Genomic DNA, 17,990 nt, shown 5'->3' on the forward strand with positions numbered 1-17,990 from the left:
AGATGTGATTTGTCTATGAAAAGAGTATGAGTAACAGCAAAACCAGCCTTTTCTCTCATCACTTATCATCTATGTCAGCAGAGGATGAAGATTTACATCAAGCATAGATAATATATCAACATTTGGGATCAAAATCTCCCCAGAACCTGTGAGAATCACACCGCACTTCCATTCATGATGACAGTAAAAATGAAGCTTTTTTCATTGGAAACAAGATACATATGGCTCACATGTCTTACTTCTAAGGCTAAAATTTTCCCCAGAAACCTCCCAGGACTATTAGCCTTGCAAGCAAGGAATGCTTGCTCTCAGCACCTTGTTTCTAGTAAAAATAAGAAGGGGTCCTGCAAAAATATGTTGCCAATCCCTGCTTTACACCAAGAAGCAGCATATAAAAGTATACATTATAAATAACCAGCTATGCATGCTTAAAATGGTTTAGATGTTTAACTGAACACAATTTAACATGACCTGTGAAAGAGATAAATTCTATTTTGCAGTAAGAACGTTCCTCTGCTCAGTATAGGTTAAGGCCATAATTTGTAGCGAGTTAAGCATCAGGCACCACATTTCAAGTAGGTGGCACATTGGAAATAACTTTGGGGATAACTACACATGAGGAATTCTAGCCAGTCATGTTATATTTGCTGAAAGAACAATGTGCTTTGCCTGAGAGCAGTAAGACATGTGAAGGAATATGTTACATTTTGAAAAGCTACTAAACAAGAAATAGTTTTTCAACTTTCCACCTGAATAAAAGAAGAGGTAAGGACAAGAGAAGGTATGGGCTTAAAGGCTGCAAACTTTATGCTAACATATGCAGGAGTAAACCTTACTAAACAGAGGGATTTTATTCGAAGTTCATATTTATAGGACTGGGGTGTGAATTACCTGATTGTAAGAATGGTTCAGCAGACAGACATGCTACTTAAGGAGACTGTGAAAAATTATTTCTACGGTTTTCAAACAAAGGCTAGGCAAATACAGTCACCCCTCCTAACTCGCGGATCTGAGATCCGCCCCCTTGAATATATGCAGAGGGGCAACCTCCGCTATTTGCAATGGCATGCATTCCATTCAAGTCTATGGGTCTTGAATATGCACAAGCCTCCATTTTCGTGGGGGTGTCCAGAATGGATCTCTAGCAAAAACGGAGGGACAACTGTATATTTAAATTTGATTATGGAAAACTCCTTTCTGACAAGATGTCCCAGAGTCAATTTAGTACCTCTTAAAGCACAGAGAAGATTAAACATTTCCTAGTCTTAGGTAGAAGAGCTCACTCATCATATTAGTCAAACTTTCACTATGTTTCTTTCCAAACCCAGTAAATCTGATTTCTTGCATGGTAATCTCCCCTGTTTCCCTACAGGAAACAGTGCTCATTCTGACCTTCATCACTCCCCACAAGACAAAATTTCAGGTCTTGCTCTTCACTTCTTCCTCCTTGCCAGTCTCTCCCATGCAGTTTATCAACAGCCACTGTAACTTAGATGCACTATTTATTCTAGGCATCCTCTCTGTCCCCCATTACAGCAGTATGAGTAGCAAACCTGATTGGCCTCTACTCATCCACAGTACTTCAGTGTTTTATTAAAGTCATGGTCTAACATTCATGTCCTCTCTCAGCAAAGTCATGGGAGAATACAAATAATCTAACCTTAGAACAGGTGATTGTTTTAAAGAGCTCACAAGTTTTTTTATTTTATTTTAAGATGGAATGTACTCAAGTAATCATTTATTCTTTTCACACAAGGAGAAAACTCAGTATACTAAATATCAATTAAAATTGCTCTGTATGTGCTTTCATGGACAAGGAAACAAAATGTGCAAATGCTAAAAAATTTTTGCAGCATCTGCTGTTTTAGAAGCACCCAACTGACTGCTAAGGTTTTTTTAAAAAACGAAACAGTAGTTTAAAACACTATAGCCAAGGGTTCATAAAAGCAATTGCTAGTAGCAACCATAGCTTAGAACACAGATAAGCAACCTGGGGGCCCTTTGGATGTCATTTCACTGCATGTTCTCATCAGCTCTAGCCAACACAATCAATGGTGAGAGATGACATGAGATGCAGTCAGTCAACTTCTGGAGGATCATATGTTTCCAGCCTCCAGAAGGAATTCCAGCAAACATAGAATCATAGAGTTGGAAGAAATCACAAAGGCCATCCAGTAACTGTTATTTCCAATGGTTACTCTGAGAGAGATACCGTATATACTCGACTATAAGTCGACCTCATGTATAAGTCGAGGGCAGATTTTGGGCCCAAAATTATGGATTTTGATATGACCTGTGGATAAATTAGAGATAAAACCTAGGAGCATGTAATGAAGGATGTAAATGACAAAGCAAAGGAAAACAATGCCAACAAACTTAGAAAATTCCAGCAGGCATACCGTATATACTTGACTATAAGTCGACCTCATGTATAAGTCGAGGGCAAGTTTTGTGGCCAAAATTATGGATTTTGCTATGACCCATGGATAAGTCAAGGGTAAAACTTAGGGGCATACAGCAAAGGATCTGAAGGATGAAGCAAAGTAAAACAATGTCAAAGAACTTACAAAATTCCAGCAGGCATATGTGCCTAGTCTTAAGGCTGGATGGATGAGAGAAAACAGAGGGTAAGTGCTTCCAGGACGGATTACACTCTTGCTTTTCACCAGGGGATGGTTCCTTCTTTTAAATAAGAGTTAAGATACAGTACTTATATTGACCCGTGGATAAGTCGAATCAGTTTTTTTGGTCAATTTTTTAACCTAAATTTCTAGACTTATACATGAGTATATACAGTAACTATTTGTGCTCATACTAAAGGCTGGATGGATGAGAGAGTGGAAAGGTGTCAGTACTTCCAGGGCAGATTAAACTCTTGTCTTTCACCAGGGGATGATTTTAAATATATATATGATTTAAAGTGCAGTACTTATATTGACCCATGGATAAAGTGACTCAGGTTTTTTTCGGTCAATTTTAACCTAAATTTCTAGACTTATACATGAGTATATCATATTTAATGCTATGAGGCATTTGGAATCAATAAAAAGTATCATTTTTTCCAAAGCTCAGTACAACTGGCAAAATGCATATTTTCTCTGGAATGCAGTCTTATTACCTGTTGTTTCATAGAGCTACAGTGCCAAGAAAAGCCCCTTATTACTTTCAAAAGAATTCACAACATTTATGATATGTTAGTAAGATCTGATTTCAGAGCACATCAACACAACCATCCCAATATTTTGCCAGCAGCCACAATCCCTAGGGGTTATCACACTTGTAAGCATTGTGCTTACTGTAAGCATTGTGCTTACCATAAAAATGGGAAAACACAGATAATAGTGAACCCTGTCGAAATGAATGACTTTCATTATAAGTTGACCACAGAGTAAGCTGGAGGAACTAAAGATTCCTAGAGAGAACACCCCTCTAGGCATTTCTAAGTCCTCTAGCCCAACTTTATGGTACTTTCTGCCAGAAGCATACCACAGAATTGTGTTTGGGGGGGGGGGGGGGGTCTAGAAAAAGCCTAGAGAAAATATATCTCTTCCAATGTGAGAAAGTGAAACTGCAGATACTGATCCTGAGGACACAGGGATCATACTGTACCAATAAAACATACACTTTGAAACATGTTTCAACTTTTAATACAGTATTTACTTTGTGATCTATGATATCAGATATCCTTTTAACAAACTATACACAAGAAAAACAGAATTCTGAAAATTTGTATAAGAAAACATCTCGGTAACATTAAGAACAGAAGTATAGGTGCTTCCTTGGTTGATCACTTTATGGAGCATGATCTTTTATTTTTACATGCTAAATAATCTATTTTCTCAGAATGACAGACCTTGCTGAGAAGGAAAACAGATTAGATACTGAGGGTTAGTACTCTAGCACCTTATAAATTCAATTCATTTTAGATTTTAAGTTTTTACACAGTCCCTAAGTTCACTTCCTGCCACCGGGCTGTTATGATTAGGATGATCTCAACACTGAGGAAAAAGTGGGAAAGCATACAGCTTTGCCTCCTACTTTGAGAACTACCAGTTGCCAGGCAAAAGTTTGGAGACACTCTGAAATCCCTAGATCTTGATTTTTACATTGTTTTCTGAGTTCTGTTTTTTATGTATACAGATTTTTCCAGTTTAATTTGTTTCTTAATTGATGCATTTTATCAACAATTTGATAAAAGACATATAAGCACACTCTGTGCCTTGTCTATAATTATTAGTACATATTTCCCCTCATCCTTCCGTGAGCAGCCCTTAAGAATGTCATATAAATATTTTCAAACCAAACATATTTGGCTAATTGAGAAATAAAATTCTTACACATCCTGAGACTGTTTCTTCTAACTTCCTTCTAGTTTTGTTTACTAAGGGTACCAATAATTTGCAGATCTTTAGCTACAGCCTTGTTCCAGATGGCAATTTATACTTTACAGGCCTATATAAGAGAGTTCATAGAACTAAGAAAATAAAATAAAGTTAACACAGAAATTCAGGGCTAAATTTGAAGTAAACACAGTTGCACTTACTAAATTAGCTGTAATAATGTAAAACTTTCAGTTTTTAATTACAGGCATTCTACTAACCAGCACATTTCCAAAATATTATCAAATATGACTAGAGACAATATTCACTATCAAACCCATTAATTTAGTACAAATTTTCCCCCAAAGTATGTTTCCTTTCCAGCTGTTCCAGAGTTAATTTGGAACACAAGTAACAAGAAAAAAACCATACACACACAAACAAACCCAAAAAACAGAGTTTTGTGCTTCTGCAGATATCTTTGGTGAAGTTTTTCTTCATTCTCTTTAGGTAGTCCTAATTAATTCTGACCTTATTTCCATTCTGTTAGTCAATTATTCCTTAGTGATTAATATATTTCAAATGGATTAAATAAGCACTGGACAGAAGCATAGCATGCATACCTTGTTCGCTAGGATCCAACTGAGATTTTCTGACAGTGAGGTCCAAGGGCGAGTCCTGGTCAGCCATGAGAAGTTTGCTGAGCACAGGGTTCTGAGCCGTCGCACCCGCAGGGGATGAGGCAACCGGAGATGCTTTCAGCAGGCTTTGGTTCTTTGTGCTATTGGGCGAGCTGGAATCCTGAGTAGAACTAGTTTTTGAGGTATATTCTGCAGCAAATTGCCGGATCATCCGCTGCATGATCTCGCGGGCCACTAGGGGAATGTCAGGGTCGGAGACCCGAGGACTGTCTAAATGGCAGAACATTTAAGAAGAAAGTTATATGCCGAACAAATGTTAAAACAAAGCATGTAAGAGCATATACTCAAATTTTTCACTTAGTTACATTTTTAAACTGTGTTTTCAGGACTTCAAGCTAACACAGATACAACATCAGGGTGCTTTGGACTGAAGTTAAGATATCTGAAACAAGTTATAGAATTGGCTGCCTCTTAACCAAAATTTGAGAGAGCCTTCATGTTCTGTATGCATCAGTTTCTCAGCATCACATTATCTGGATTCTAACCCAGACAATTTTAAAAGGATGTACAGGTTGAGTTTCCTCTTATCTGAAATGCTTGGGACAAGAAATGTTTGAATTTCATATTTTATTTTATTGCATTTTGGAATATTTTCATATACATAATAAAATATCATGGAGATGGGACCCAACTCTAACATGAAATTCAGGTATGTTTCATGTACACTTTATATACATACCCCCAAAGCTAATTTTATACACACATTTTTAATAATACTGTGCATGAAACAAAGTTTATGTACACTGAAACATTGGAAAGCAAAGCTGTCATTTTCTCAGCCTCCCATGTGGTCAATTTTGAATTTTAGAGTATTTTGGGTTTCAGAACTCTGGTTAAGGGATACACAACCCATAATATAGTCTTACAAGAAAAAATTCTTCTATAATGGAACAGTGATGAGATAAATTAAATATCTAGTACCTTGTTTTGGATATAAGCTTACCTGTTCACTTTCTATTACTTGGACAAAAGAAGACGATGAGACCTTAAAGCCAATGGAATTTTAGGTCTACACTAATAATTCCAGTTTGATTATTGAAACTACTGTAAAATGGGCTTGGAGATCTACCATTCAAACCTTATTTTAACCAGAATTCATTTAACAGCATGCAAGGTACATCCTAGAAAGAACCCGCTGGAAGTGGGTTCTTTTTATGTGTTCTGGAGGCCACGCCATTTGGTTGGTGCGGCCTCCGTGTGGGGAAAAAACGGGCAGATGCAGACCGCCCTTTCAGGGCTGTTTGTACATCCCCTTAGTCATGAATTACAAGGTAATCCTTTTATACATACTTCATTCTCACCTACTGAAAAAGTAGGATCTTTTGCAATGGCTAGACAGTGCAATTAAGTGCTTCAGTATCCAAAATGTGTAGTACCTCCAAATAAGCAGGTACATTTTTTATTTATAGGAATTATCAGCAATTAGATAAATTGCAGAAATGTTAATTAAATTGGGAGCTAAAAAAACCAATGTAATCCTAGTTATATCAGACCCACGGACATTAAAGCGATATCTTAGTCACAACTCACATTGCAATGATTTCAATGGGGTTTATTCTAGGCTGGGCAAACACTGGATTTAGTCCTAGGGATGCAGGATTCAAAAACAGAATAAAATATGGTTTATAAATGTAATTTTTGATCAACTGCACCCATACATAGTCTGTTTTTCTCATCTCTTATGTTTTACTGATTTGTGCAGAGGCCAGAATGGTATAATGGTTTGACTGATAGACTAGAAAACTTGGAGAGCAGAGTTTGAATCCCCACTCTGCCACAAAAGCCCACTGGGTGACCTTGGGCAGGTCACAACTTTCTCAGCCTCAGAGGAAAGAAAGGGCAAACATTCTCTGAAGGGGAAATTCAGTCAGAAATTATTTGAAAAGTACACAGCAACAACACAGAGGAAATCACTACTGCATTCTGAAAAGTGACACCCCTCCATCATACTATTACTCCTTCTGAAGAACAACATTGAAAGCCGTAGCTACAATTTGAGTCAACTTCAACCCATGGCAACCTGATGAATGAGAGAGCTCCAAGTTACCCTATCCTCAGGAGCGCTGCTCAGGTCCACATCTCAAATGAGTTGATTTTCTTCCTATTAGCTGTCTTCACTGTCCAACTTTCACACCCATACATAAAGGTGGAACATATGACGGCTTCTAGCATCCTAATGTTAGTATTAGATTTAGTATTTAGATATATTTTTACACTATTGCTAACATGAATTATGTAAATATTTAATTTCTCTCTACAATTACTGTTAGACTCCACAGGATTTTACTGGAACTAAGTATATAGAATATTCAATGTTTGCCACTAGTTAGCCTGTATTTACAATTTTTGGTAGGAATTTGATAGTGAAAAGCTTATGACAACCACATCAAGAATATAAAGCAATGGCAATATAATTACAGAACTTCTACCCTTGCCCTCAGGGAAGATGCAAAGTACTCAGGGCAGTTTTGATTCAACAGCCTTTGTATGAAAAGAATGAAAGGCTAAATGTACGGAATATTTTTTAAATGGGGGGCTGAAGCAGATGGCCTTTTAACATACGTACCTTTCTAGAGTCTATACTTCTACAATATACTTTTAAAGTATGTTTGTTGATTAGCCCTTAGGCCATTTCAAAATAACACAAAATAATACTAAAACAAGTCAAACATACTACAAAATCCTATAGAAATTCTATAGCAAATATGAAAAGAGCTAAAATGTAATAACACAGAATCTGAAATGTATAGAGTACTGTACTTATATGTCATATAAATATAAAATACTATAAATACATTAGAAGTACAGTACCTACAAATGAGACATAGTTATAAAAACTGATCATAAAATTCCATACCACAGGTTCAAGGCACAAAAATGGGTAAATAAAATAAAAAAGAATGTATTACAGCATTAAGATGATAATACATAAAGTAATAAAACTAAAACTAAAGTAATAAATGCTATTTTAGGCTGCATCAATAGAAGTATAGTGTCTAGATCAAGAGAAGTAATAGTGCCACTGTATTCTGCTTTGGTCAGGCCCCACCTAGAATATTGTGTCCAGTTCTGGGCGCCACAATTCAAAAAGGACATTGAGAAACTGGAGCGTGTCCAAAGGAGGGCGACAAAAATGGTGAAGGGTCTGGAAACCATGCCCTATGAGGAACGACTTAGGGAGCTGGGGATGTTTAGCCTGGAGAAAAGAAGGTTAAGAGGTGATATGATAGCCCTGTTTAAATATTTGAAAGGATGTCATATTGAGGAGGGAGCAAGCTTGTTTTCTGCTGCTCAAGAGAACAGGACCCGGAACAATGGATGCAAGCTACAGGAAAAGAGATTCCACCTGAACATTAGGAGGAACTTCCTGACAGTAAGGGCTGTTCGGCAGTGGAATGCACTTCCTCGGAAGGTGATAGTCTCCTTCCTTGGAGGTCTTTAAACAGAGGCTGGATGGCCATCTGTCAGGGATGCTTTGATTGTGATTTCCTGCATGGCAGAATGGGGTTGGACTGGATGGCCCTAGTGGTCTCTTCCAACTCTACGATTCTATGATTCTATGATTCTATGAACATGAAACATTACACATCAGAATTCTACATCACCTCTGCAATTGACCCCACATATCTAATTCTCGACTGTATAGCTTTACATAAAAATCGAGCTGTGAAAATAGATATTTTTGAATCTTGGCCACTCATGAAGCAAGAGATTCTGACATGGGTATCCCAAAACATTGTTCTTTTGATATAGGGACCAAGATACTGATCTCTTTCCTGTTGGTACAGATTGTACTTGAATAAAATATGAGCTAAATCCTCAATTTCTCGGTCTCCACAGATACAGATTCACTCATTGTAAGGAATCATGTACCATTGAAATCTTCCATATCTTACCATAGTGTCAAGCTGGTCAAATCTAGCTCTAGTAAATGCCTCCCTCAGGTATTTTGGCATTTGTATTTTTAGATAATTTGCTTTTTGAAAAGAGCGTTTAAATTGGCTCAGCCATTTTAAATTACCTACATTGCTAAGGGAAGCAACGGCGGGGTACAGACTGCCCAAAAAGGGTGGTCTGCTGGCACCTTGTTTTGCTGCACAAGGGAGCCACAGCGGACAAACCGCATGGCTCCCTCGCGCAGCAATAAGAACCCGCAAAAAGCAGCTTCTTATTGCGGCGCGATTATGATGCCACAGTGCACCAATGGCGCACTCGCAGCATCATAATGGTGTCGCGACATGCAGACACTTAGGTCCGTCAAGTCAAAAAGGCGGCGACCATTTTGATGCCCTCGTGACGTGCGAGGCACATCTGGAAGCGCCGCCCCTCGCGCGTAACGACGGTGCCCCATGGCGCCTGTCTGTACAGAGCCAACATCTTTTTGGGCTTCAATATCCAAGATTCTCTGTCTCACACTCTTTTTTGTTTGGTCATTAACTGTGCAGGAATCAGGAAAACCACAGCTCTTCATAAAGTTTGTTATTTGCATAAACCAAGAGGACTGAAGATTGGATTGTGACTGTTCTAAGAGACTTAGGCCTGTTACACACGGGCACCCTAGGACGGGCTAAGTCCGTGCTAGGGTTAGAAAGGGGTGTCTACCATGGACTGAGACCGTAACAAATGGCGGCAGCTGTTCCACACGGCCGCCGCCATCTTGACGTAGCGGACGCTCTGCATCCGCACGTCGTGCCTCCTTCTCTGCAGCGTCCAGGAACTGCGCCGTTTGGCTGCTGCGGTTCCCGGACGCTGCAACCGCCGGCGGCGGCAGACCCCCGCTTCTCGGCGGTCTGTAACGGGCTATAGTCTTGGTAATCTATCTGGCTCCATTTCATTGATTTTACCTCAGTAGTTAAAACACTTTGAGTTTTGGATTGAATAGATTTCTAATTCAGCTCTAACAGCAGCCACAGATGTCCTTTTATCTACACTCAATATACTTCTCAGATGTTGAGACTGTGCTAGTTCTACTGTTGAGATGGAATTTAGACCCCAAACTTCTGCCGCATATAAAAGCATAGGTGTAATCTTGGCTTTATATACATTGATTATTGGGGTTAGGGAACCTGGGAACTTGTGAGCTTTTAGTTTAAATATGAGATTCAAACAAGCCTTTTAAAGTAGATATTTTGTAATACACTGGAGTGGCAACCTAATAAAAGCCTGAATGTCCTGGGCCCAAAAACAGATGGGCAGGAAAAAGTGGCTTCTGGCCTTTTCAGGGGCAGGGCATGCACAAGACGCATGTCCTGAAAGCAGTCAGAAGCAATATAGGAAGCACGCCAAGAGTAGTCAAACCCGGAAGAGCCAGCACAAAAAGGAGTGGCAAAAAATTGCTCCTGCTGGCAACTGGGTTGAAGACTATGGCAGCAGCAGATCAGGACCAGACCCGTGTGGTTACTGTGGTCCTGCACTAATGAGGGGCTGACCAGTGCTGGAGTGGCCAGAGGCTGCTCCAAGCTACCAATCTGCATGACCCCTTGGTTATTCAGACAGATAAAAGAGAGAACCACTATACCTTATAAAGTACTTGTAGGGCTTAAACCCAGGTATTTTATGGAAACAATACACTGCTATCTCTAATAAAATATCAGAAAGACTGGCATTAGTGTAACTAGTTTATTCTTCCATCATCACCAACCTTTTCGATAAAAGACTGCATGGAGGAATTCTTCCGCCTGCCTCTCAAACCGAATGATCTTTGCTTGCTCTTGTCTAAGCAGAGCTTGGTGCCCAATTTCCAAAGCTGGCTCATCCAGACTGACTAAGTGTTCCTAGAGAAAGAATTAACAAAAACATAAACACAAAAACACAAAGCTTTTCTTCTTCTCCTTCCCGGCTTTACTAAAACTGTTCAGGAATAGCACTATTCTGAGACAAAATAATACATGTCAGTATACAAGCCAGGCATAGCTAAATATTTTATACTCAAGATGATGTTCTGCTGAACTCACTGGTAGATATGCTCAATTTCTGAATGCTGAATATAACAGAACCAAAATGTTAGGATACAAATATAATAGGGAAAATACCTTCTCTGACTTGAAAGTAATACAACCAATAAAATATGCTACTCATGAAGCCAAGTGTGGAAAGTTTTCATGTTAATTGATCAGGAAAACTAGTGTAGTGTCATTTCAATTGAGGCACTAAGAAAACATAGTATACTGCCTGATAACAGAGTGCAGCAGTTCCCTACCAAACCAGATTGCATTGGAAAAAAATGTTTAAGAAAGGGTGGAAAACATATGGTACTGCTACCACCACCACTATTTTTACTGATAAGCTTTACACATGCAGCCCTGAAAAATCCTAACTTTCCCCTCCCCTCTACTTCAGCCTTCACTCCTTCATTCCTTTTTCACCCATCCCCAAAATTCATACAATAGCCACAACCTACAAGAGAATGTAAGCACAAGGAAATTGCTTAAAAATACTGAAGTCAAATTCAGAATGGTCCAGATTCAAATGTGACTTGTGACCAGCAGAAAATACAGTTAGGCACACAACTGGACTTAATGGGTTAATGTTCTTTCAACTATTTACATATGAATTGACCAAAGCCCCATGTCAAACAGACTACACCAATCTGTCTGTATAACTGCAAACACATGGAATGGTTGCAAGCTCCCTACATCCTACATGCGACTGACAGAAATTAATCTTGATTACAGCTGTTGCCCACATTTTGAGGAGCAAGACTGGATTTAAGAGGTATATTCATGCAGTAAATCTGATCCTTTAAAGTAGTATGGCCATGTTCAACACAGAATTCCTTTCAACTCCATTAAACCTGATTGGCCAATCTTCATCCAATTCAGAACAGTATATAAATTGGAGCAAGATAGCTGCACTACATCCAAAATAAATTTTTAAAAACTATATATTACCAACAGGCAACTCATGCCAAATGTCTAACTATCTTTTCTAGTGGCACCGTATGTTAACCAGTACTGACAAAATGACTACCTACAAAGATTGTCTACAAAGTATCTAAACAAGATGCAAAAAAGAAGTGATTATGATCACGTAAAGAGAATAAAGCATCTTCTAAACGAGAAAAGACTTGTGTTTGAAGAATGGCGGTGCCCTGTACATACAGGCGCTGCCATTTTGATGTGACGGACGCCTAGCATCCGCACGTCTCGGCGCCCTTGTGACGCTACAAGTGCACCATTGGCGCCTTGTGGTGTCACAACCGCACCGCAGAAAGAACCCGCTTTTTGCGGGTTCTTTTTGCTGCGCGAGGGAGCCGCGTGGTTTGTCCGCTGCGGCCCACTCGTGTGGCAAACCAGGGTAGCGGGAGACCACCTTTTTGGGCGGTCTGTATCCCGCCATTGATAAAAAATATATGCACCTTTCCAAAGTCACATGTTACAACATGTGACTTTGGAAAGATGCATATATTTCTTATCAATGTTAACATTATTTTCACCAAAAGGTTTTGCTGCCCCAACGAAAGAGAACATAAATTGTTCATAGAGAAAAACTGAGAGTATATAGATCAGCGAAAAGATATACAGATGGAAGCGGCAACATGCATTGACCAATCATTCCCCCCCAATGAACATAGATACATTCCATTTACTTAAGATGCAAATCTGTTGTGGTTGCATTCTTTCACATTGTTTCTGACCTATGGCGAGACCAAGGCAAACCTATCAAGAGGTTTTCCTGGCAAGTAATTCAGAAGAAGTCTTGCTTTCCTGTGAGTCTGAGAAAGGATGAGGTGGCCAAGGTCACCCAGTGTGTTTCTGTGGCCAAGTGGGGATTCAAATCCTGGTCTCCAGAGGCATACTCCAATGCTCAAACCACCACATTACCCTGGATCTCGAGATACAAATACTTGGTATAATTATTATCATGCATTTTTCTACCTTCAAATATACATACAGTGTTCATTAAAGGAAAGATGGTTTCCAACATAGTATCACACCATTGCGAGTTAAAGCAACTAAACAGCAGCTTTATCAACTGTCAAATAAACAGGTGAGCCACTTTAAGTTTCTGTTCTTCTGGGGATTTAACATGTCACTCTGCTCTCTCTCACACACACACACATCCATACCAATCACAGTCATGATGGTCCTCACAAGTGGACAGTAAACTAAGGCACTAAGAGTATCACTCCAATACTCCATCTTCCCAAAGATCAGTAAATCCCTACCAGCCAGGTTCCTCACTTTTAACACTACCAGCAAGGCAAATTAAGTGGGTTAGGAAAACATACTAAAAGGCCCCCCTGAATAAAATGAGCATCAGCTTCTACCAAGCAGTCCAATTAGTTGAGCTGGGGGATGAAACTGAGATACACTAGACATGGTGCTAAAGAAAAAAAAATGATTGGGGACCTATATCACCACACCCCATCCACAATGAAACTACTAAACCATTACTCCACTGTCGGCTACCATATATACTCGACTATAAGTCGACCTCATGTATAAGTTGAGGGCAGGTTTTGGGGCCAAAATTATGGATTTTGGTATGACCCATGGATAAGTTGAGGGTAAAACTTAGGGCCATGTAGCAAAGGATGTAAAAGATGAAGCAAGGGAAAATCATGCCCAAAACTTACAAAATTCTGGCAGGCGTAACTGCTGAGATAGTGGCACCTTTGCTTTCTGATGGTTCAGTGTATACTGTACAAACTTCGTTTCATGCACAATGTTATTTTTAAAATATCATATAAAATATTGTATAAAAGCTGGATGCATGTGAGAGTAGAGATGATTGGTGCTTCTTTTTAGGTGCTCCCAGGATGGACAGAGCACTTGCATTTTGCCTCTCTACTCAGAAAAAGGAGGTGATTATATACACACACACACACACACACGAGTTAAAGTACAGGACTTATATTGACTCATGGATAAGTCGACCCATGTTTTTGGGTCAATTTTTGATGAAAATTTCTAGACTTATACATGAGTATATACAATAATCCACTTGCTAGCATTCTACCACATTTTGATGGGGTCTTTCCCTGGGACTTCATAGTTACAAATATCTATAACTGAATGTGTGCTTCATCTGTGTTACTATTGGAATTAGTAGCATGAGGCATGAGAGCCATGTATAGAAAGAAATAGAAAAAAATGAGGGAAGATGCCCAGAGCAAAACACCATATGCCTTTTTAAAAAGAGATCCTAGGTAGGCATAGATAACCTTAGATAACTGCCCAATAACCACAGTTGTTTGGCCAGTGTACAATACATTAAAAACCTAAACTAAACAATGAAACATAACTACAGGCATACCTCAGCTAACAAGGCACCTGACAAATAAATTCCTTTTTACAAAGTATTTTTTTCACCCACCCACCTTGCCTTCTTCCTCGTCCTTTATCTAGCTGGAAGGCTTTCGGCAGCAGCACTGTGAGGAAGGAGGGCTGGAAAAACTGTGAGGAACTGTGCGGTTGCAAAAATGCATCTTCAGGAATCAATACAATAAAGAAAATTCTGGAAAAAAGCAGGATTCTACTCTAGCCAAACCAACTGGCAAGGTAAACAGCACATAATTTCACAATTCCTTGCTGACTATGCATTAATAGGACAAGAGGGAAAAATGGGGAAAGCAGATACCCCTGCCTCAGCTGCTATCCCCAGCATGTTAAAAAACATTGATCTGTAAGTTTGGCCACCATAATGGAAATCAAAAGAAAATAAGAAGCTGGTAAAAGAAGGGGAAAAAGCATCATATAATAATAATAATAATAATAACAACAACAACAACAACAACAACAACAACCACCTGCTTAATCTCAGGGAATCCAAGCGGATTACAGCAGTAAAAAAAATATACAATTAAAAGAGAAATGCATTAAAAATTCCCAAATCCCCAACCCTCTCTCCAACATAAAAACACAATCGAGTCCTAAAAAGAGATTAAACCAAAAAAGAAAAATTAAAAACATTAATATACAAACACACTAAAATGAGATAATTTTTTTATGCATTTTGGAAGTTTTAAATTCTAACTCTTTTTGGAGGCCATTTAATTTCATTTATTTTATTTTAGGCTGGAAGGGGATTCAGAAATTATTTTATAAATGGTATACACTATAGCTGTACAATTTTCACACAGGAGATAAAGGGGGGGGGGAATATTGGTTTATAGTAGAAAATTAAAGACAGACCAATTATCTTAGAACAGTCTAAGTCATATTTGCATGAATCCTACCAGCAGTACCAACTAGATTAAAGCCTATGAATCAATTGTTGAATCAACACTTATGTAAATCCCATTGATTCAATGGGTCTACCAGTATGATTCAAATAAGTGAATCTACTCCCAATATTCAGTAGTAAAAGGCACTTATAAAATGTTAAAAACAATACAAAGCAATACTTTCTCAGATAGCATAGAATCATAGAGTTTGTCAAGTCCATCCCCCGGTCACCTTAAATGCAAGACATTAGCTAAAACATAAAAATGCAACCAAAGGTCTATAAGAACAGCTGATATGATTACTGTGATCACTTGTATGAGGAAATGAGAGGAAGGTGCTGTACATGCAGAAGCAGCAACTTTTGATAAGTTTTGACATCTGTGGATCAGAATGTGTATGCCACACACTTCCTCACAGGTCAACTATATGCCCAGTTTTCAGCTATGTCATAAGAGTGATTCAATCAATCAATTTTGTTTACGGTGTTTAACCAAAGTATCTCAAAAATATATTAGTACTAACCAGAAGAAGAAAAAATACAAATATGCCAATGCACTTAAGTAAAATTTCCTAAAATCCAAATGTTCATATAGACAGGCAGTACCTCACACATCAGGATGCAGGGACCTATGTTCTAGCATCCCACTTTCAACATTTAACAATAAGTCTGGTCCTGGGTGTAGCAATGACAGCTTCATAGAATTGAGCCATGATCTCAGTTATTTGAGTGTCTTCATCCCCAAGCAGTAATGTCAAGTAATGATCAGTTGGTCTTCCTGATAATTTTTGTAAAATTGGGTAGATTAAAGAGGAGCACACACTTTGATAGAATGGGAAGTACAATATGATGTGCACAAGTGATTCAACTGAAGAATCAGAACATGTCTGATTCTCATAAGGGAGCTTCTTATATTTTCCTTCCAAAACAGCTGAAGAGAGGATGTTAAAACGGGCTGCAGTGAAGACTACCCTAAGTTTGGATGCTGTTATCTTAGTCAAATAGGTTGGACTACCAAAATCATTTCCAAACTTCCTAAAACTGGGATATTCCTAATTTTACCCTTATGGTTCTGTAATTCTATATCCCAGATACGCTGTTGAAAGACTGATTTGGCCTTTTCATAGCCCATTTGTACTAGGGTTATCTGAGAAAATCCACACATACAAAAGATGCTGTTTATCATCAATTTCCAGGAGGAGGAGTAATTGTCTGATAAGACCAGTGGAGCCAACCTGTGTGGAATAAACAAAAATTTAAGCCAGACGTTAATTATCAGAACCCAAGGTTGTGCTTTGATGGTGATCAGGCCCACTTCAAGGCACATTGCTACATTTAAAGCACAACATGGCACTGAAAATATATTTCTCAGAAATTTTGTCTGTAATAATGCAAACTTATCAAACTTATTATAAGTACAGAATTGGGCTCCATACAGTAAAACTGAGATGACTTTGGATTCAAAAACTTGTATGGCAGCAGGTATATATATATTGTCCTCCTCTGATGTAGAAAAAATTCCACAGACCTATCATATTTCTATACGCACTTTTGAATTGCCTGTTCTGCCTGGAGTTTTGTCTGAATCACTACTGAATCACTAGTCCTAGATATTTAAAGCTATTTACTTGTTTGATTGTTACATCATTTATTTGTCAATTGTAACTAGTATTTTTCTTTGAGAAAACTAATACCTTGGTTTTATTATAATTTAACATTAGGGTTTCATTATGGTAGTATATAGCTAATTGTCTCAGTAGTCTTCTCAGGCCAATTTCAGTGTAATATAATAGAACAGCATCATCTGCGTATAGCAGAATAGATTTGGGGTGATGGGCCAATTGAGGCGAATGGAAAGACTTTCCTTTTAAGAAACCAATCAAAGAATTGATGGGCAGATTAAATAACTGGGGGCCTAAGATGCAAATCTGCTTAACACCTCTATGAGTATGAATAGTCTTAGTGAGGTGGCCTTTGTTGTTTTATTTTACTCTAAAGCTCGTATGAGCATACAAGCCCTAAATGTGTATTAACCGTATTTTATCTACAGATAGCTCCTGCAACTTTCTCCATAATAGGTCTCTGTTAACTGACTCAACTGACTCTGTTAACTGACTGATTTGAAGTCAATAAAAGCTACATTTAATTCATCTGTCTATGAGGCCATATATTTCTCAGCCCCATGTTTTAAGATGAGTCCCTGATCCAATGTTGAACGACCAGGTAAGAAACCTGCTTGTTCCTGTATGAATCTAGGCATAACGATATGAAGATGCCAACAGCTTTATCAATGCAGTCATGATGCTTCTGAATCTAATACATAATTTCAGAATCGTCCTACCAGGAGCAAGGCAGGAAGAAGACAGAGGTTAAACAGTTCTAATATGTCCCCTTTAGGAGAGGCCAGGCCCTGGCCTTTGTTTTTCTCTCCCTGCCTATCAGGAGCCTAAGAGGCGGAGCTACCCAATGTTAAGGAGGCTCGGCTCCTTCTCTGCTGGGAAATCAATATAGGTAACATGATATGGCCAAGCTTATGTTGCACATTTTAACATGTTGTGTCTGAACAACAGTGTAAGTAAGCATGACAGCGCAACACTGAAGGAATCGGGGAAAGTTTTTTTTTAAATAAGCCATAAATCACACGCTTACCAGCAATGTTTTTGTGCTCATCTTAGAATGCAAACCTCGCTATGAAGCTCCTACTATTTACTGCATACGCTCATATATAAGTCAAGAAATTTTAGTCAAAAAATAGAACAAAAAACACCTGAGCTGACTATCCACAAGTCAATGTAAAGGTATT

At 38.6% G+C, this 17,990-nt stretch overlaps 1 protein-coding gene across 4 annotated transcripts in view; it reads right to left on the bottom strand.

Moving 5' to 3' along the window:
* The window catches only part of LCOR (ligand dependent nuclear receptor corepressor), a 101,255-nt gene that overhangs the window by 45,373 nt on the left and 37,892 nt on the right, over positions 1-17,990 (bottom strand). For 3 of the 4 annotated variants that reach the window (XM_089509679.1, XM_089509674.1, XM_089509680.1), the window contains 2 exons: positions 10,662-10,794; positions 4,943-5,230 (listed from right to left, as the gene is read on the bottom strand). In XM_089509679.1, the coding sequence (XP_089365805.1) occupies positions 4,943-5,230; positions 10,662-10,794 (421 nt within the window). Of the gene's footprint in view, positions 1-4,942; positions 5,231-10,661; positions 10,795-17,990 lie in introns of those variants that run through there. The other variant, XM_089509676.1, reaches the window with a different exon arrangement.

The sequence above is a fragment of the Sceloporus occidentalis genome, unplaced genomic scaffold (assembly GCF_023333645.1).
Source record: "Sceloporus occidentalis isolate IW3139 unplaced genomic scaffold, rSceOcc1.0.p SCAF_2, whole genome shotgun sequence".
Classification (NCBI taxonomy): domain Eukaryota; kingdom Metazoa; phylum Chordata; class Lepidosauria; order Squamata; family Phrynosomatidae; genus Sceloporus; species Sceloporus occidentalis.